This window comes from Leuresthes tenuis, unplaced genomic scaffold (genome assembly GCF_036924035.1).
Source record: "Leuresthes tenuis unplaced genomic scaffold, fLeuTen1.0.hap1 SCAF_21, whole genome shotgun sequence".
NCBI classification, from domain to species: domain Eukaryota; kingdom Metazoa; phylum Chordata; class Actinopteri; order Atheriniformes; family Atherinopsidae; genus Leuresthes; species Leuresthes tenuis.
In genome coordinates, this window is record NW_027325375.1 from 15226876 (window position 1) to 15249776 (window position 22901).

The following is a 22901-nucleotide window of genomic DNA, read 5'->3' on the forward strand; positions in this document are numbered from 1 at the left end:
GGACCATAGGGGACAGAGACAGTGAGAAGATAGTGGCGAGTTTAAATGTTTTTCTTTCTGTCTAATTTACAGTAACAGTGTGTTTATTTTCAGTACTCTGTGGGCTACAACTTACCAGTCCATTAACTAAGACTTCCTCTCAGGGCAAACCCCGTAAATTTGACATGAGGGGATGCCATTAAATGCTCAGAAATAATTAGACTTGTTTATCATATTTGATGTTTGTGACTGGGCTACAGATATCAGCCCCACACAGCAGGGCAGAGAGTGAGCTTCCAGCTGACTCAGAGACAGTGAAATTAATCTATCTCATCTATTTTTGTCCACAGGTTGTTGTTGTCGGTTTCATTGTCCATGGGACTTTACAGCCAGTAAACATGTGTTTCTATCAAGAAAAAGTGTCCACAATGAGAGAGTACACCTGGGTCCCGTATTCCCGTATTCTTAATTTTTTTAAGTAAATATTTGGTTTCTCAAGTGCTCTGACAAAATGTGGAGGGACACCTAACATTAACATGAGTTAGAGAGGCATCCTTTTAATCAAGGCAGGAAGTGTTAGCTGACAACCAAATGGAAATCTTCAGACTTAAAAAAATCTACAACTAATTGACAACATCACAGTGGCTATGTCCATCTTTTATATACAGTCTAACTATAATAAATAGACTGTATATAACTACTATAGTGCATACAGCATGGGTGATGAATAATGTTGAACCATAAAAACAGATTTCAGAACTGTTTAGAAACGCACTCTGCCTTTATTTTTTTCAACAGTGTTGCTCACAGGGGACAGAACGAAGGAGGAGAAGCAAAATGTCAGAATAAAGTCGTCTCACCACTTTCATCTAGCATCAAGTCGTCTTGGTAGCGGAACTTCTCTGGTCCACACGCCACAAAAATGTCCTCATCTCCGAAGAAGTCCTGCAGACATGACACCTAAAGACATACAGTACATACACAAACGAGTTAGTATTTTTCCAGGTCAGTTGACATTTTTCCACCAGTGTTCCAGGCTTCTCACACACAAACAGACATTAAGCTGCCAAATACAAAGACCACTTTCAGCTACTAGGGGCTGACTGTTTTGTTCAATCATTTGTTCGGGGAAAGGAGAGCCTCTAACAACAAGCAATTTCCCAGCAGGGTTAGACCATTTTTTAAAGGACAGCTTTCTTGACATATTGACCAATTTCCTTACTTGTGGTGACAACTACACAAACACATAACAAACTGCAGATAACACTCACAAACTGCTTTGCATTGTACATAGTCTCAAAACTTTTTTTTTGTCCTCCTGACTTGGGTGAAAAGGCAAATTAAGAAGAAGACTGATATAGAACACCAAGGGAGTCTGGTTGCGCATGCTTGTTCTCTGTGCATGCCCAACAAGTCCCAAATGTGCAACACTGTGCTGTTCATCAGTCTATCACTTACCAGAATGAGACCTTGCTCATTTGCTTATTTGCTGATTAGCAATTAAACCGTACATCCAAAGAGGTAAGCAGGGTTTTTTTTCCCCCCCTCAATACTTGTATTTCACACACGACAATGGATAACAAATACAAGAGACTGAGACAACGCAGTGAATCTGACTAAAACCTGGGTCTAGGGAAGGGATTTCCAGGAAACACAAATTTGAGATAAGTTGTTAGATCACTGTTGAATAATACATAGCAAATTAAATCTACATCTGACTCACAGTCTTAATGAGTCACTGTCACCTTTTTGACAGACTCCTTACTGTGCAGTTAATACCAAATGTACAGTGACATGCTGATGGGCATAGATTTAAAAACAGTGACACATCACAGACATAGGCTGAATAACCACATTATTCACAAATCTTCAGTCTAAGCATTAAAAAGTTCACCCTATCTGCTCAGTTTATTACTTTGTAAGCACCCTCTAATGGATTACTTATGATGGGAAATATGGTAAGATGTATGCTACAGTTCATTATTTTATCTGATCTAAACTCTGCATGATCAACTCACAGAACTTTAATCACACCCCACAGGCCAACTGTCACATTTAAGTCCCAAGCCATAAATATACAAGACAATATCAATCCACTGTGACAAATATCCCACCAAAAAACCTATTAAGAGCTATTATAATTAAGGCTGCTTGCAGGTCTAACAAAGCCCAGAATTACCACATAAACACAAAGCGTCTGTTATTGCATTTCCATGGCAATTAACATCCAATAACATATTCAGTTTCCCATTAGCCACTAATCAACACCCCAAAAGAAAGTTACAGTTGATGTAACAGCATTATGAACAAAATATCCAATCAACAGGAAACAGCCTGTTCAGTGTATGTGTTTGTTCGTGTGGCCCACACCTAATTTCACTACCAACCCCCTACCCAACCCTAGACTATCTGTGGTGTGTTGTTTATGGATCTTTTCCATTTAGACCATAAATCTAGGGTTTGTTGTCTGTGTGTGTGTCTGTGTCCACACCCATTTGGCCAGACATCAAAGGAAGACACGTTTCTGCACAAGCACACATGAAAGGAAATTACATTCTAGTTTCATAACAGAGCTCATATTGCTTTGTTTCCTGACATCCCCAGACAGCGCTGTGATTCTTTCAGGGGTGATCAGCTCCACTTCTATGGAAAGATGGCTGTGACCCAGATGCTAGTGGTGTTAGTGTCACATTTGTAACAACTATGCTGCATTGTCTGGTCAATTCATTAAAACAGCTGATCAGCAATAATTGAGCCGTTAATCATGATAATGACCATTCAGTCAAGTTATTAATCTTCAACAGAAAAATGTCAGACCCTCAGCTTCATGCAAGCATTAGAACACATTGGGATCAAAATATCTGTCACTGTGAGTAGTGAATAGATGATAAACTGATTTAGAATATGTACAAGAGTAAAGATGAAACATAATTTTCAGGATTTTGTATAAGTTCTGAGTGGTGAAGAAAAGAGAATGATGACCAAGCAAACTGGACACTCTAAAAGATTTGAGATCTTGTATGAATATTAACAAGATCTCAATATGTAATTAGCTCACTGAAAGGCCAACTGATTGCAAATTTTGCAGCTTAAATCTTGTCTCAACAATCAGAAGCATTGGGTTCCTTTCTGCAGCTACCCAGCTCTGTGAACATTAAATAATTAACAGGTGATCACAAATTAAAAGATGGCAATAGGAAGATTGTAAAGGACCAGTAACTACTCATAGAAATGCTCAAAAGGCAAATTGTCACTCCTGTTTTGCTCTAACACATTTAACAGATTCTGCAGTGGGGGTGCTTGTTTCTACTGTAAATTGATACCTGCAGAAATAGTCATCATGAGCAAAACCCTTTCTGTATCCTCACTATTAAATTTGCCAATTAACATTTAGACAAGTTTGATGCATGCTGAGAATAAGTATTGTGGAAGTTGGAATGAAGCTAGGCCCAGAGGGAGCAGAGGTATCTTTAAAGGGTACAAAATTGAATAAAAAAAAAACAAACATTTCTACTGTCATGTATAGGTGTGAATCCATCATGCTTTGGGCTTCTGTTGCAGCTAGTCGACTGGGGAGCATTTCTCTCATTGAGGCAGGAATGGATTCAGATAAAAAACAATAAATTCTGGTAGCAAATTTCACAACACCTGTAAAAAAAAAATAGTGAGAGGTACCCTGAACCAAACATTATCAAAAGCCTGTGGACAGACTTTCAAGCAGCAGTGCACGGAAGAAGGCTCAAGAATCCCAAATACTTTCAAGACGAAGGACAGGCAAAAAAAACATCACAAAAACAAAAAACTAGTTCAGAGTGAGTGAACTGCAAGATGAATAGTTAATAGGCTCTGTTACTGACCAAAAGGAATGTTACGAAGAGCTGACCGTGACAGTCTAAACTTTTGCTTCACTTCATTTTCACTGCATTGATATTTTGAGACTCTTATTTTGAATATCAAAGAATGTGTGACTTCAACCTTAAGTCTTGCATGATATTACTTGCCTGGTAATTCACAATAGATTATAGTTTTCATTTTAATTTTGAATATTGTTACAAAGTAAATCAAAATAATTGGCATTTGTGACAGAAGCTCAGTCAAAACATCCTAATTTACCAATTTTTTTTTAGAGAACTTAGATCGCTACATCTTTGAAGAAAATCATCTGTAGTTTGTACAATGCAGAAAATAATTATTAGCTTCAGTCTTAGCTACCTTTTTTATATGTTACATAAACATACTTGTTTGAAAAATAGAACAGGGAAGGGTAATAACTACTGTAACAATACTTCACATTGAAATATAAGGTGAAGTTAAAGTATACAGACTGAAGTGTCAGCAATTAGGAATTGCATGTAGGTACAGTACAGCTGTATGTCTCTTTATTTCTGAACCCTACTCTCACAGGTATAGTTAAAAAATATTGTAAAACTACAACATAAGGTCTGCACTCTTTATCTCAGTATATCAAACTCTATGTAAATTAGTTAGTACAGTATGTTATTATTAGCAGTATTATAAAAACATAGAAGAGAATCCAACATTGGTCAAAAGACTGCAAAATGTTTGGCAATTCTGATTAACCAGTGATCCAATTTGTTGCTGTGTTGGAGGCTTCTCTTAATTATTTGTTTGGAATGATTTTCTTTTATCTTGTTTTACTCTTCAAAGAGTATTTAATACATTTAATTTCCAAAACTGTTTCACATGTGCAATGATGCTTGAAAAAAAGAGGAGTATTGAGGACAAAAAGTAGAGTTGGAAGGAGGCAGAAAGGGGGACAGGGACATGAAGCCTGAGAAGACATCTTTAAGCTGATAACTGAGACACAGACACATAATACATGTACTGTGGGCTACCGAGAGGGGTGTGAAAGAGTATGGTTGCTATGGTAACACTGTCCAGAAGTACTGGTGCATTACTGCTGCGTGCCACTTTGTGCACACTCTATAAAAGAGTTCCATCATTCATATTTTATCTACTATATGATACTCTATAGAACTGTGCCATTCATGCAAATTCTCACATGAACACATGCAAGCATCATCATGGCCTAGTTGTATTTAAATACTGTTTCTTTCCCTATTTTTTCTTTTTTTTTTTAAAGAGATGCTGCTCAGATGTGGAGGAGAAAAACAACAAGAACATCAAAACAAAAACTGTCAGAGACAAAACCAAATGACTGAGTTCCCCCGAGTAAGAGAAGTAGAAAACAGACAGCAGGAAAAAGGTAACAGAGGAGATCTATTCCTGACTGCTGCTCCGAGCCTTTCTCTGCTTTGATGTCTGTGGTGCTCCCTGCTCACAGAGAACCAGTTCGGTTACACAACACCTACCGCTGCTGAAACAAGGACAAGATGAAACAAACAGGAACAGGGGAACAGAGGGTCTAGAAGATGATTAAGAGAATACGTAGAGCTGTGGTAATATGTAATTTCATAATCATCAGCCTTTTTTAAAAAACATCGGTTACAGTTTTCAGAGCATCTTAAATATACACGACGTGTCAACTTAAAACATAGGCTGCAGGAGAAAAGCAAGAGATCAACTGACTTAATAAACAGTTGTCTCCCTTCGTACATTGCTTACTGCACATGTGTGCAGTATGTAGCTTACATAAGTAGTGATTTTACATAACAAAGGGGAGGAAGTATATTTGTTTGATATTCAATTTAATATAAAAAAAAAATCAAAAGAAGAATTTTATGGAGGGTATTGCACAACAAGTCACAACCTCGTGAGCAGATAGGTATACAACCATCTCCACCTGAAAATTACTTATACAACAAATTATTATTTCTCAGCAATCATTTCATGTTCTCACAACGCCACCTAGTGTAAAATTATAAAATATCTACTCCTCTCTCTCTTCTGTTTGTACCTGCTGGTTTTGGTGCTGCAGATAATATTTGCAGAATGACAACAGTCATCATAAGCAGTAGCAGAAAAATAATTAACACCACATGGTGGCACTGTTTATTGACTATACTAATAAAACATTCAACACAAGAACAATTGAGCATGACAACCGGAACAAGTAAGATTGATTTTCTGTTATCAGATAGTGTCAAATGTCAGTTTGCAAAATATTGATGCACAACCCTTTTTTGGTATTAAATGACAAAAAAACTGACTCACTTTAATCTCTGCAAGTTGACATTATGTTATCTGTGTTAACACAGAAAACAAATGCACATAGAGTATGTGCATTTAACACTTAACATTTTGTAAAGCCATGCAAAGATGAGTGCACACTACACGAATAGCATCACACATCATATTCCCAGCACCTTAGTGGTACAAAATATTTTCTTTTTGTGTTCAAAGAACTTGTCTATTCCTTGAGAACAGCTCCTGCAGATCAACTGGGTACAAATGATCAGTGACAGCCTTTCTCAGTGCCCCTTTACATCAGCTGTTTCTGTTTCCGCTCTTGTATTCAGGTCTAATTGATGATTTGTAAATTAAGTAGAAAACTTATCCTCAACAAAATATTAGCGGAAAAAAATCCCAGGGATAAGAGTTGTCTGCATCCTTGCTCAACATATTTCTGAGCCTTGATTACTTTAACTCGAGTTTATTTGTATTTTTCATGCCTGATCTTTCACTGATAAGAAACAGAGAGGCATTTCTTTGTGACTGTGTCAAACAGTCAAACAATTTTTTAAATCCTGAAAGCCCACTAATCTTCTGGACCACAATAGATTCACAGTGGTCACACAGAGGACACACGCTAAGGGCAACATAATCCAGCCCACAGAAAGACCACAATTTTTGAAAGATGAGCTGTCACGCTGTTAAACCAGAGGAAGCTCGGTGGAGCTATCCGTGGTGCTGAATTCACAGCAGCTAACTGGGCCTGCCAATCTGCTCTGAAACACTAACCTCAGAGTGCATACAGAGTTGGAGATGGACAGAGTAACAGATGGATGTATTGATACTGTACAAATAAAGAGAGACACAAACAGAAATGGCAAAGGGTACAGACATGCAAAGCCAAAGTGAAAGAAGAAAATGAGCAAGTTACAGGAGTCAAAATTTTGATTCTCATGAACAAAGCTTTAATACTTAAAAAGCATTGTATCAAGGCAGCAACAGACACATTCAGTGTTTAAGATTGCCATGCAGTATGTGGACGATGACAAAGAACATCACGTGCTATGTATTCGTTTGCTGTAAAACTGGACAATATGATATATTTATATATATAAAAGTCTTAATTTACTAGTCAGTGATATACTGTAATAATAAAGAATATTGTTGGCATGATATTTCATAGGAATGATATGCATAATGACCACTACAGAATCAATATATTAATGAGACTAAAGTACACCCAGGCATGTCTAAATATACTATATCATGTACTAAATATGAAAGTTCTCACTCTCAAAAAAGAAAAAGCCAAAAGGCATAGCCTTGCACTCTGAGGGAATTTAAAATGTCTCCCAAATCGTCTTAGAAACAACAAAGGCTCAGCACCTGAAAAGAAGGATGACATGCAGAAATAATCTTAAAAGCAGCAGGATTGGCATACAAACATGCACATGGAGGTACATTCACACACTACTACTGCTGCATTTCAACAGCCCCATTTCATCAGTGACTGACAGGAGATGAGAAATGACAAAGAGGGCTGGAAAGTGTGAGAAGTCAGGAAGAGCTCAAAAACAAATAGAGGAAATAAGAGCAGAGTGAGCGGTGATATGAGGCCAATTATCTGTGCAGCGGGCCGAGCTGGCATTAGTGTATCTGAGTTCACCTAAAAGCAGCATATAGCAGTCTGCCAACTGCTCTGTTGCATAGTACCTTATGTAACAGCTTCTGCCCTCCACTGGGGGGTATCAAACTTTCTCAGGATGTGAATGTGTTTCATTTTAAAATGTGACTGCATTTTTCTGTCGTTCATGCGTCTGAAGCCAACTTTTTGCAGTCACAACATAAATCTCAAAAAAGGAAAATATGACTCACTGGTTCACAAAGGACAGAAAGACTCAACTTGGCATGCTTCAACTTCACTTTTATTTCTCTTTGGTGTTTGCTCTCCAGATTTAGAGTTTACCTATCTCATCAACCTGCTTTGTCTCTCACCCTGTCTTGCCTTTATTTAACTCACTCTGTCTGCTTCAACCCAGAATGTTAATTAATTTACTTATTTTTCTATACAATCGATCTCCCTTCTTAGAGCCAGAGGTGACGTGTAAGAAAATGGATCTGGCTTAGAGCCCTGAGCCCATGCATATCTACTGGGTCAGCCAGAGCACCCTTTTAAGTCATACACTGAAGTCAAAATTGCAAAGACTTTGAATATTCCATTATCTACAGTACATAATATCCCAAAAAATTCAGAGAAACTGGAGAGATCTCTGTGTGCATGGGACAAGGTCAAAAATCCTTGATGTCTGTGATCTTCAGGCCATCCGGCAGCACTGCATTAAAAACAGACATGAGTCTGTCACTGATATCACTACATGGGATCAGGAACACCTCCAGAAATAATTCTGTGAACCCAGTTCTCCATGCCATGCACAAATGCAGGTTAATGCTCTACCATGCAAAGAAGAAGCCATATGTAAAGAAAGTCCAGAAATACTACTGTCCTTTCTAAGTCAAAGTTCAACTGTGGCAAAGTGAAAATCGTTCTGTGGTCAGATTAACCAAAATTTTAAATTCTTTCTGGAAATCAAGAATACCACATCATCCAGACTAAAGAGAGGTGGGACCATTCAGCTTGTTATCAGCCCACAGTTCAAAAGTCTGTAGCTGTATACTAACTGCATACTGTATCTATTACAACAGCGTGCTTCATAGTAAAGGAGTGCTGGACTGGAGTTCAGACCTTTTACCAACTGAAAACATTTGGACCATCATGAAACACAAAATATGACAAAGAAGACTCAGGACTGTTGAGCAGCTAGAGTCCTATATCAGACTTGAATAAGACAACAATGCTCTCCCAAAGGTTCAGGAGCAGGTCTTCTCAGTTCCCAGATGTTCACAGAGTGTTGTTAAAAGAAGACGGGATGCTACACAGTGGTAAAGATGGCTCTGTATTTGTTTTTCTTTTAAAACATATTGCTAGCATCAAATTCAAGATGAGATAATATTTTTTCAACAAAATATTAAAATGTCTCACTTTGAACACTTGATGTGTTTTGTAAGCCTATTGTGAATAATATATTAGTTTATGAGATTTGCTAATATTTACATTCTGTTTTATTTACATTTCAAACAGTGCCCCAACTTTTTGGGAATCTCTGTTGTACGAGATAAACACAAGAAAAACAGACCCTAATGTATGGAACATATTTTGTCTTGAATCTACAGTTGGATTATGCATTGGAGAATTGACCACTTTAATGCAGAAGTCTTGAACTTGAAAATAACATTTGACCTCTGAAGCAGATAGTGACAAATAGACAGAGATTAAGAGGATAAAATAATGGTAAAAAATAATAATTGTGCACTGTGTTGCATTTGGTTCTGATGACAACTTAAAAAGAAATATCTACTTAATTGTTACTTTTCATCAGTAGGACTTGTGAGCTATTTTCCCTTAGTTAAAAATAGCACAAATTTTGCAACGTTCTGTTTCAGATTGCTGAATATTACACGAATGCTTCATTTTCTTTGCGAAGCACATCATGTTTGCCTTCAGCTGGTTTGCTGAAGCCTTTTTTAGTTAAGAGATGTCAGTCTTGCTGTGCAAGCAACTAAAGGTATTAAGCCAGGACACCATATTTCAAAATCACACTTGTTCGAGACAGATTAGAGAGTGTATGAGTTGGGAAGTGAATGACTCAGATAGTAAGCGTGTGTCTCTAGGATGAAGTTGTTTTGCAACTGAGTTTCAACAGTCTGCCAGTGCTGGAAATGTCTGCCATCGATCCAACTTTGGCAGCAGATCCTCTGACTATAACCAGCTCCCCGATCTGCTACAGTCACTCATCACTGACAGACAGATAGACAGACAGACAGACAGACAGACAGACAGACAAACAGACACACACACACACACACACACACACACACACACACACACACACACACACACAGACACACACACACACACGTACAGAAGGTGGCAAATAGAAGCAAGACAGAGACAGACAGAAAGAAAACATGTCTGAAAAAGATGCCTGAAATAACTTTTTACTCTCGAAACAGCAGTACTAGGATTTTTGCGGTGGAATCCACAAACCATACACTGCACAGTAGCTAATACACTATACACTACCCCCTCACACCCTCTCACACAAGTACTGCGTTGAGTAGCTGTGACTCAGCAGATCGGCAGGAGCAGATGGACTTACCCACATTCATCAAATGCACAACAAAAAGTGACATCATCAAGATACAACACAATGCATCCAATTGAGATTAAAATCAGCTAAATTCTTTGTATGTGCGCATAAGGTTATCATAATACATACTACATACAACTGATATTGCTGCAGCACCTTCTCTACAGTCCTTGCAGAGCTGAATACAGACCAAAGAGACCAGAAACAGGGAGGGAACAGATTGAGAAAAATACAAACTAAAGGAAGCAAAAAAAAATTTAATGAAGATGGTTTAATGTACAGAGTGACACAGAATAACAAAGAGAAAGGAAGAGGGAGGAGAGGAGGAGAGACAGAGAGCCCTAACATATGTCGCAGCTTTTGGATTTGGGGGTGCATGCAGAGTGTGCAAATTAAATGAGGACTAAACAGCCATAAAAAAATAATGGAAAGTTGCCAGCAAGAGAGAGGCAGACAGAGAAAAATGAGGGTGAGAACTGGATCAGAAAACGAATAGGCGGCTGATGGAGATTCAAGGAAAAATCTTTTGATGGAAAGAAAATTGAAAATATATAGGAGGATGAAAATTTACAGCTGAAGATAGAGAAGCAAACAAAGCTTCTGGTGGAGAGAAGATAAAGATATAATTAAAGACACAGAGAAGAAGGGGGATGCAGAGAAAGCAGAGGAGGAAAATAAAAGCTGTGTGGCCTTGCCAGCAAAGATACAAAGAAGCCAACAATGCAGTTTGAGAAGTAAGAGCTGCACTGCAGATTGTGAACAAGTGATTCATCCTCATTCCTCTCCTACATATCACCTCTTCTGTGTTATCTAATTAACAAGAAATCATGCAAGTTACAGTGTTTTAAGTGGCAACAAAAGGGGACAAAATTAATGTCAATGATAAAAAAAAAGAAAATGTTTATCATGGTCAGCATCTTGGTGTAAAGGGTTAGCATGTTAGCATTTGCTGATTACCATAAAGCACAGCTTTGGCTAATATGATTAATTTAGAAGATATACAGTTGTAAGCCAAAGAAAACATTTTCTGCAGGATTCATCCCCTTGCGACAATGAATGACTGTGCAAACATCAACGGAATCCAGCAGATTATTTTGTATTTTTCTAGTCTTGTGAATACTGGTAAACTTTACAAACCAATCAATTTATAATTTAAAATTTATAACATAAAAAATACATAATATAATAAGGTTCCACAATGCTAGTATGGAGCAGTTATGAAGACAATGAAGACAAAGTTATTTTGTGGAAAATGTGTAATCCAGCACTGTTTGAGCCAAGAGTCCAAATAAATAAATAAATAAATATTTAACTCCTAATCTGAACCCCAAAATTCCCTGATCTAAATTTCTGGGCAGACAACAGATATCAAGGTAACTTCTAGGTATCAGACCTCAGTGCCAAGACTTCCAATTCCAGACATTAGTAATCATTAGCTGGGTTTCCATCCCTATGCACAACACATTTAAAGTTTTTTTATCTGGAAAAAGAATATCACTGTTGGTGATCGATAAGGGTTGGTTCATGAAGATATGCAGTGGATTGCTCTAATTTTTCAGCACGAATTGTTGACTACAGAAGTACAACACAATAGAAATTATGGAAATGATGAAGACAGCTATCAGGAACCACAACTATTGTTTAATGAAGGTGCCTTTAAAGATGCAAAGTAAAAGACTAGTGTCAGTGGTTTTCAGATTCTATTTAAGCCATTGTACTCAACATCTTTGCCTTGGCTTTTCTTAACCAACATGGAGCAGGATCAATCAAGCATAAATCATTAAGCTTTAAAGAGCTTGTCATGTCTTTTGCCCTCCACATCACTATTAATGTACATGCAGTTAAACCCAGCTCATATTGGATCGGTCAATACCACTCGTACCAATGGAAACCAAAAAGCTTCTGATATGAAAAATCTTTACTTTTGCCTTTGAGTTCTACATAGTCATGTGCAGATTTACATTTAGACGTAACAAATCTCTGAATACCTAAAACTATCTGCATAGATACCAACCTAAAATTAGGAGGAAACATTTATCTGCATTTGGATGACCTGGCCCTTGGAATCCTTTTCCTAAATGTTCACACTGTTTTATGTAAGTCCTGACCAGCTGAGAGCCAAAGTAAAGGCTCTCATTAACAAAACTAGTAATAATGGGATTCAACCAACCTTGGAGATGAGTTAAGTGGCATCACTTCATGCACTGGTTGGCAGCTGACTGCAGTTATTGTTGAATGGTGCATGAGCAGACATCTATGAGTCCAATGAAAGGAGTGTGTGTCACTATCTGTGCCTAATCATGCAGGAGCATTGTAAAGGCTCTAGGCTGACATCTGAGGCTTGAGACGGTGTCTGTGTGTAAACAGAGCTTAGATGTATTAATAGGCCAGTCATGTCCGTGTTCTAAGCCACTTACGGTTCGTCTATCTTCTTGATCATACCTGCCCAGATACGCCATCCCGCTGTGTTACTGTGTGACATCATAGTAGGTTAACCAGTCCCTGGCAACTAGATCAAATCATCACAGACACCAATGAAGTGACAAGCTTGCAGAGAAATACGAGGTTGTGGTAATGCCATAGTAGAGAGGATGGATCTCAGGAGAATCAATACAGAAGTGGGGGTAGAACTTTATCTGGTCTTCCTTACTCAGATTCTCACATTACAGAGAGAAATATGATATCAAAACCACCACAGTGGGGTAAGCTCTCAGTGGAGATAGCTCAAGAGTATCAAACACACTATCATCACACACAAGGGTATCATCACAGAAACTTGTTCAGAGCCTATAATATGTCTCTCATCTCCATCCTCATATCTAAAGCCAATCACCAAGTGAAAAATATTCTAACTGTGTCACCATGTTGAAAAGAACAAAATATCAAACCCATATTATTACAGCAAATTTGCAGGATCAGTAACGAGTGTTGAGTATGACACACCTCAAGATGGTGGTGGTGACATCGTGTTTTGAACTATTGGGAGCCAAAGTCAATGGATGGCTGGCAAAAGTTGGAGTGTTAGTCTAGATTTGTTAGTCTGTATTTAATTTGAGAAAAGATCCTTTTCGCTCCCAATAACAACGTACTAAAAAAACATTGTGTTGTATTACAGTCAAAATGATTGTATTATAAATTGCAATGACAATCCCTTGTACTATAATAAATAACATATTCATAAAGAAGAATATTAAAAGAAGATCATAGCTCAAAACAGGCTGTTAGTAACTACATTATTAATTTCAGCGCACTTAAACATCAGTGTCTTTATCTTGACTGAACTTCTGACAATCCTTATGCAAAAGTACATATAAGCCCACCCCGTCTGTTTCTGGCCTCATTTCAGGGGTTAATGATAGTAAGAAGCCCAAGCTCCTCTCTGCTGGGACTCAACATTACTGGCACCCAGGCCCAGAAACCTATTTCTGCCATAGGCTCAGTGACTGACAAAGCTCAGCTGAAAAAGCAGCCCAAACTCACAAAAGCTGTCTGCATACATCATGTATCTGCACACACACAGATGTGTGGTTTACTTAACCTTTAAGGCAACCTTATCCTTATACACTTAAGTAATTACCTTTAGCACACTTCTAATATTCAATAATGTAGACTCAAGACTCAGGACGGGAGATTGGACTGAATACAAGTTTCGGTGCAATCTGTTGGTTTCCTTAGATAGGATATTGTTTTTTGAATAGGCTCTATATGAATGAATTGGATTATTTTTAAATTAATTAATTGGATTTAATTGGATTATGATTACAATGAATTTAATTCCAATTGGCTTGAATTGGACTATATTATTCAAGTGCCTTGAGATGACAATTGTTGTAATTTGGCGCTATATAAATAAAACTGAACCATTTACAAACACAAAGTTTGCTCTTATATATTTAAGAAAACAGTTTTTTTTTGGTCATACTGACTTCAATAACCATTTAGTTAGGGATTGATTATCTCTTAAATTAAGCCTAATGGTTTTACCACATATAGTGGGGGGTTCAAATCTCCCACAAGCTTAACTAAAGCATGGTAAAACCTTTGACCCATTCAGAAACAGGAAGCTCTTCAAGCTTGTGTAGGGTTTTTTCAAGGATAAAACATGAATGGTACAATGTAACCATGCTCTGTAGTAGTTTACTGATCCTTCACCATTATTTTCCACCTTACATAAGAATCCCACACTCGCTCTTTTCTGTTCTCCTAATGACAAGATACTAAAAAAAAAACAAAAAAAAACATCACAATCATTAGCCAACACCTCCACAAAAATAATACCTAAAAGGGAGAGGAGAGGGTTCCGCACTCAGCCCAGCCCAGCCAATTTGGCAGTGAGGGTGTTGCCATGCCTACAGGCCCAATCAATACTGTGTCTAAAAATAGCTTATCCATGACGATTTTACTTCCAATCGCAGATGAACAAGGCGAGCAGGGCATTTATTGTGTAATCTCCAAGAAAACTGTAACCAATAGCAACCACAGAGTGAGTGGGCACTGTGGAAAAGAGTGTGTTTAATCCTTGACAGGAGGTTTCTAAAGGAAAACCAGGTATTTGGATTTCATGTGATGGTGGTGGGATCTTAGAGAGGGTGACTTCCTACTGATTTAACAAGGGATAAATAAACCAATAGGAATAACAGACCACGTGAACAGAGATAAATGTGAGCACAGGGCCATTAAGCATGTAAATCCCCAAGAGCAAATAACATATTTATGAGAAAAGCTCACAAATTGGACATTTAGGACTTGATTGCTACTATATGACATAAAATGGCAGGACGCCATTGATGTCTGGTGCATTCTGTTTAAAAAAATAATGGTGTCATTCTGATGCTACTGCCAGGGGAAGAGTGGCTCTGTGTCAGTACATTCAATAAATTAGATCTACAACATGACCGAGCGAGTGGCAGTGGGAAGGCAGCAGACAAACAGGATGAGGTGGCATGAAAGATGGCAAGACAGAGATGACGTGAAGGCAGACAGGAGGAGACCACAGAGTTAAAGCATGCCACAAGTGTAGGATGAAACCTTGATGTGCGGTCTTAGACAATATCGTTCTTGGCTGCAGTGCAGACCAGTTCAGTGTCATTTCCACACACCTGGAAATGTCTCATTTTAGAGATGTAGGGAAGAAAATGTGCATTGGTCTGAGAGAACAGGTGCTGGAGATGTGGGTAGACCATGAAGCGGGACATGATTGAGGTTGATTTATTTTTGTTTTTCGAGGCAAACTGCTAGTAAATATTGCTGCAGCGTGGGTGAGATTCCATTCACAGATTTCTTTCAACACCTTTTCTTGTCCTATTTCAGTCTATGTGTCACACTCTCCACAGCTCTGACAATGAAAGGAGTCATAAATAATCCTTGTTCAAGAAAAAGGATCAGGGAAAAAAAAAAGTCATTAAATATTTAGCCTTTTATTCCCAACAACTTAGACTTAGAGCTGTTATAGCAATATATAATCTCCCCGTTATGTTAGAGTTTGGTCTTTTTTTATCTTATGAGAACCACTCATCATGTACAACACTTGCAGCAAAACCTAAGCTCCCTCAGACTGTATTGCTAGGTATTGCTAGTTAGAGCTATTACAAATGTCAGCAACAATACAGTAAGAACCCTATCGAATGGTCTTTATGATAAATTTGTTGGAACTTACAATGCATTTAAAACCAGTTGCTTACTAGCTATAAATATAAAACTTTATCTCATATATAAACAATAAACTACCTTAACACCAAATTAGAGAGTATCTTTGAGAGAATTTGTTCTATCCCTCCAGTAAAGCTTTAGAGACTTGCAGTTTCTCTATCAGGGTGCACTGAAGCTTTTATGCCTCTGAATACTGGCTTTTTCTTTCATTTGTGACCCATTAGTACGTTTTAACAAACTTAGTGATCTATTTTCAATCAAATGAGCGAAATTAGTAGACAATGAAGAATTTGATTTGCATAGATTTCTCACCAGTTTGCCCTCTATAGTATAGATCTTCTTCACCACACCAGAGTCGAGCTTGATGGCGTCAGTGATGTCGGTCAGGACCTGTTCATAGGAATGGGCTGTTTTCTTGTTCAGCAGGATCCTCACAGCTTTGCGAGGCTTTACTCCACTTCGCACCACTGTCACAAGCTTTGGACGGATGAAGTCCTTGCTTTCGCGGCCCTCCGCAAACCCAGCCTTGGAGCTACCCAGGGAAGCAGGACCACGGGATGAAGACGCCGAGGCCTTCACATTAACTGACCAGTTAGGGTTTACGTTCTTTGTGTAATCCAGCTTTTTGTAGGCTTCGGTGGAGCTGCACACATAGCTGTCACCTGTTGGTGTTAAAGTGGAGGAGGGGGATATCAAAGAAGGCATAACTCACAAACATTCAGAAATAGCAAAAAAATTAAAATCTTATGGGAGGGGTGGGTTTGCTGAGTAAATATAGTGAAAAATGGCACAGAAAACAAAGGTAAAGACTAATTGAAGCTTTTCCCATGTCCTGTCTCATGATGTAGTAATATTAGCTTTAAGCCATAAGAGAGTAAAACAGATCGAGGGAGAGATAATCTAAGCTGAAACAAAGGTTACATCTGTTTGACCATATGGACTTAAAATAAGTGATATAATCTTCAACAACAGTGCTTAGTTTGATTATCACCACTTATGGAGTAATGCCTGTGAAATAGTCACCCTACTTTCAAACCAGCTTGCAACTGTGACAGGGAGTCCAAAGCTGAGACTGTTCACTGCGTGGTCTTGTTTGTTACTTAGCCTTATCCATAGCTTAATACATGAAAAGGAGCAGGATATGGCCTATGTTAGTAAGGCCAATCGACTAGTTACAGACGAAGGCTTTCACATCACAAAACATTTTGTTGCAGCCCTTCAGGAGTTCCGTTTACACTCACCTTCTACCAGCTGATCAATACTGGTGATCTTCTTGGAGCCGTCCAGGGTGTAGATGGTGCGGACACCCTGGGGCAGGTTGACGTTGTCAGACAGGGAGCGAGTCAGATCCGCCAGCAGGGCGTCAAAGGTCCGGAATCTGTCTGTGGAGATAGCATAAACGATCCCATTGAAGTACCGGTCGCCGTTGCGGTAGAAGCGAACCTTCTTGGCTCTCTTCTCCACACTCAGAGTCTTCAGGGTCCGGATCCGATACAGAGTGCAATGGGCGCTGTGTGTGGGACTCGGCACCCCGTTCATCCTGGCACTGGACCGGCCGTGCCTCTGACCTTTGTCCCGCTCGTCGAAATGCTCCATCTCCATTTCGCTACCGAGACTCACGAGTACGGCTGTACTGTCTGGGATAAAAAGAGGGGAGGGGAATGCTGCGGTGAAAAGTTTTCTCTGGCAAAGAAGTAGCGAAACTAAAACAAAAGGTGCGGAAGATGAACAAACCAACCCAGGAGAGGCTGATAAAGTAGCCAGCCGGTGTCTGTCGCTGCTGCGCTGTTTTAAAATAACTCCCTAATGACAGATTAAGTGCTCTTAAGCCGAGCGGTGGACAGCGTGCTTCATGACGTCTCACAATGAGCTGTCAGTGCAGATGGATGGACAACGACAGTCACGATTCGATATAACCAGATTTTTTTTTAATCTATAAAGCCTTGAAAGATGCGCACACATCCAGACAAACAACACCCAGCATCCAGACAGCTGATCGTATAATCACAATCGCTATTAGGCTCAATATTTACTTTTAAGTGACATGATCTACACTTGTTATAGTATATCGTTAAAAAGTGTGTTTTCTGTTACATGAAATTAAGTTAAGATAATTCACCACTTTAATAAACTGACATAATAAGACATTGACAGGCTTACCAACGCGAGTAATTAGCGCCTCTTTGACGGTCACCTCCAGTCTGACTGATGCTTTATTCCCCAACAGATGTGAAAAGGGAGTTCAGTGAGATTGTCGCAGCTTGGATGGTGGTACTGTGTCCTGGCTGCAGTGAGCTTATTGAGCCCCACTCCGTGTGTCCCTGTGTTGTCGGTGCTTCACCACCCAACACCAGTCTGTGTGTGTATTTGTGTTTGTGTATGCGCAATGATCAAGAGGCACAGGCTGGACTGGAAATTGACTGGGTAGCAGCCGCTTACCCTCCCAATCTCTTTCGCAGCCACCCCCTCCTATCTCCAACTCCTCTCACTTCTCCTCCTCCTTCATACGTCACTCTGTCGTGATTTTCATTCAGCTCCACCACCCCCCTTATTAAGATGCGAACCCACGGTTCATAACGTGTTTGAGATGCAGTTGGTCACCTCCCAGCCCCGAGGACACGCGTCAGCTGGGGGGAAGCCACATCCCCTTTGTGCCCATTTTTTCTTTAATCTTCTGAAACCTATAAGGTATTAAAAAAATAAATAATAAAAAAAACTTCTAGAAAAACCAAAGGCCATGTGAAATGTTGTCCATAGCTTGGTGTATTTTGTTTTTCATTTCTCATTTATGCTAGATTTAAAACACAATTCATGGAATCTTTATCAAGAATGTATTAGTCACATCTACTATAAACATAAAGAAACACAATCCCACAGAAATACTTCCATGAGTTGTTATGTAACATACTAAATTCAAAAGATGATCAATACGTTTTGGACCATCTAATGCCTTTACTCTTCATTATTTCCCCCATAAAAAAACTCAACCGGGATTAGCCCACATGTCTAAATGTTTTGAAACAAGGTATTGCACACACAGTTCTATAGCGCAGCACAGAGAGATGGGATATGAAGAGGCTACGTCTTTCTCAGATGATTCTTGGTTCTTCCTCTAAACAGAGTTTTTAGATGACAGTAGAATGCTCTCTCTGGTACGGAGAGATAGAGCCAACTGACCTACATCATGATCCCCAGAAGACCACCCAACTCCCCTCATTGCTCGATGAGCCTACTGTTTTGTGTATGTGTAATGGTGAAAGCTGCAGCCAAACTCTTTTAGACCTACTCTTTAAATTTTCATTACATGAAGTCTCTCACTTTGTTTGCATTTTACATGTTTGTTTATCCAGTCCCTAATCTGAATATTGATCCTCATCATTTCACTGTATGTAAACATGGTATGTGATCATGCTGCTGTATGTCTATGGTAGCTTCCTTGATGGGGCCTATTTGTGTAAATATGCACATTCATGAATCAGACGGTCTGATAGTGACAGGATTTTTTGCCCTCACACCAATTTTTCTATTTAGGGACGCACTCACAGGGACCCAGTCTGCGTCACAAACTGAGGGCAGACGAAGTGTTCTTGTCTAAAATAATCCTGAGGAAACAAGGGCATATGCGGGAGAGACTTAGTCTTAGAAGTGAGTGTCAGAAAGCTGGAGGACAAGGGAAGGACAAAGTAATTGTCATGACCTTATTTCCTCAGGAAGTCAAAGTGGGAATTTGTCCAAATCTACTCATGTGTTCCACATCTACACCAAATGAAAAAATAAATTATAAACATGGATTATTGGATTTAAAGGTAAAAAAAAATGTCTTGAATGCAATTCTGTCGGTTCGATTAGTTAATTTGATTATTCTGCAGTCACTATAAAAGATGTCAGAGTAGTTTAAACCATCACAACTCATTTCCATTCATATTTGTCTCCAGTGTTGCTGACTAATTACAGACAAGTCAAAATGGAATAAGAATGATATAGGCTTAAACATATTACACCCATAATAATAAGATAAACTGTAAATGGTTTGGAATTCATCTTTGCTCTTGAGGCATAATAAATTAATTTCCTGAAAACTGACAAGTATATAAAGATTTTTTTTTATTTTATGGCAATTTTATTCTAGTTTAGGTTTCATTTGAGGCATATTTCATATTGTTTGTAGATATTAACCACAAAGACTTCATATAATATTTACTAAACAGTTTTATGATCTACTTTTCTCAGGTCATAGATGATTTTTTTAAGCCAAGCCATTCTCTCAATAACTCCTGTCTCCCACTTTTTAATTCAAACAGTTTTCTTAGACACTACAATGTGCAAGTTACCGAATTTCCCTACAGGGATCAATGTTTTATTCTATCTTAAATTAAATCGTATTTCATGCCTCAGTTAATGCATGTTTAAGTGCAGTCAGACAATTTTACATAACACAGAATGGTCTGTCAATACATGAGTGGCTGTAGATGTATGTCACTGACTCATTTCTTACAGGTTTGCTTATGCATATGAGTGCACACATGCACGTGAAGTCATGTAACGTATGAACTTTCTTGCAGCTCACACATGGTAAGTGTAGACATAAGTGCTAACTGAAATAGCAAAGGAAAGCAGCAGTTTTGTGGTTGATGTTACATCAGTTGCTGGAGTGATTTGTTACAGTGTTTCACCTGTCAGCAGAGGGCATATTTCTGGTTACTCTATGGCTGTGTGATTCATGGGCAGGATCCAGTGCGCTGTGCCAAAAACAGCATGCACATGAAATAATAAATAAAATGAGCCAAGAAGGAGTTGTGAGTGTACATACTGAGAGTGTGCATACTCTCATAAGGCAACATAGATTTGCAATCTGTGAATTAAGTTATTCATTTAAGACAAACAACCTGTCACTGCAGAACATTTATGATTGTCCACCAAGCTGGCCAACCATATCAGAAAGCCAATGAACAAATTCCTTCTGTTAAAGGAAAGTAGAGTATCTGGATTTGGATAGAAGGAGACAACACTTTTTAGAGTTGGTTTATTGACTCAGCAAGCCAATAAATTAGTGACAATGTGAGATCATGCTATATTTGAAATGTTGCATCCGAAATAGCCACAAAACATCTGATTAGACAGCTTAACGCTGAACTAAGAAAATCTATAATTAATACACAGATACTGAGAGGTACAGCATGCATTATAAATACAGCAGTGTCTTGAAGTTTGTGAATCCATTAAAATGTTCTATGTTGCTGCATAACCATGTCTGAAAATATCTTAAAATTTCAAAAAAATTCCAAATAGCTGATCATGTAAACAAATTTTAAAAAATGCAAGAAAAATATTGAACTCCATTACTTATTGTCACGGCACGTTTTGAATTCTGTTTTGTCTTGTTTTCAGGTTCTAGGTTATTCTCTTGTCATTCCTCTGTCACCTTAGATTCACTCAAGTCACCTGTTTTGTGTCACAGCTGCACTCCATCACCAATCACCTCCCCACAGTATTTCCAGGTTTCCCTCAGTCCATTGTAGAATCCTCACCTCACCTCACCTCACCTTACCCTACCCCACCCTACCCCACCCTACCCCACCTTCCATGGTTCACGATCGCATTTGTCAGGTCAGGTTATTGCCTCTGTTTTGCTTCCAAGTCATAATCTAGTCTTGTTTATTTATTCCATAGCCACGGTCTTGTCTTGTTCAGTTTTTCCACAGTTTTAGATTTTCGATATCCGGCTCAATCGCGCTTTTTGTCATTGCCTTGTGTTTTGTTAAATAAATCTTGTTTCACTTGAGTTCTGCATCTGGGTCCTCCCTTTCACACCATGCTTCTGACACTTATTTGTCTAGGCAAAATATCCAAATTTCCGTCTGCGAGTGCCTCACAGATTTTCAGTTCATCTAAAGCCGAAAGAAAGGTCAGGTGAAGTTGGAAGGTGTTTTTGCTGGATGGTCATCATGTGTGAGCAGGTGTCTGTTCACACATGTCTGTTCAGATTTTTGGGGACCCCAGAAAAAGGGTTGATGGTCCTCTTTAGACTGGACAAAGGCTATGAGGCCATCTTTACAGAGTTCGGATTTCTATATGTACAGTCAGAAAGATTATGTACCATTTAAAGAATGTTGCTGTCATCAGAGAGTTCACTCCAAAAATAAGTCAACAAACGAACTCCTAACACCTACAAGCTTCTCTCACAATGGTCAGTGTTAATGTTCATGTGTTATCAGGAGAGCACTGAAAAATAATTGTGCGTGGCAGGGCTGCAAGGAGAAAACCGCTGCTCTCAAAAAATGTCCATCTTTAGTTTTCTAAGCTCATGAGGACAAACTACAAGGCTGTCAGAAAAAAAGTTTCATGGATTGATGAGATAAAAATTGAGCAATTTGGTTTAAATGAAGAATTTCATGTTTGAAGAAAAAAACTGCATTGTTGCATAACTATCTGTAAAAACATGGTGGTGGTAGTATCATGGCTTGAGTCTGTTTTGCTACATCTGGGCTTCGACAGCTTGTCGTAATTGATGGAAAATTTGATTCTGAATAAGGAAATTCATATGTGACCTGTATCTTAACAGAATATTTTTAAAAAGTTGTGTATGGGAAGGCAAAGTCCTGCCTTTTCCTTTAACTAAGATTAGACCCGTTCAACCAGAGATTTATCAAAAAGATAAAATAATTGTATTTATTATTGTGAAGCAATTATATGGCACATTGAAGGAGTTCAAGCGCTCTCTGTAATGCTCAAAAAAGGTTCAATGAGTCTGAAACTGTGGACACCAGGGCTTGATCATTTGTCTCTACAATTGGATATATGGTCATGGGTTAGGTAATACATAAATCACAGACAAAAAATCTCAATTTAAGGTCAGAATTTATAAGCTAATTCATGAAACATCAGTGCGCTACACACCATCGGTGAACATAGAAACTTTAAAGAAACCTTAAACTAAAGGAACAGAACAGAACACAAAATATTGATCACAAG

General features: G+C 38.6%; 1 protein-coding gene across 2 annotated transcripts in view; it reads right to left on the reverse strand.

Moving 5' to 3' along the window:
- The window catches only part of dclk1a (doublecortin-like kinase 1a), a 47023-nt gene extending 28705 nt beyond the window's left edge, over positions 1-18318 (reverse strand). For both annotated transcript variants that reach the window (XM_072375283.1, XM_072375285.1), the window contains exons 1-4: positions 18090-18318; positions 17171-17566; positions 16242-16591; positions 840-939 (exon numbers count right to left, since the gene is read on the reverse strand). In XM_072375283.1, coding sequence (XP_072231384.1) covers positions 840-939; positions 16242-16591; positions 17171-17531 — 811 coding nt within the window. In that variant the 5' untranslated portion in view covers positions 17532-17566; positions 18090-18318. The remainder of the gene's footprint in view (positions 1-839; positions 940-16241; positions 16592-17170; positions 17567-18089) is intronic.
- Positions 18319-22901: the final 4583 nt, after the last annotated feature.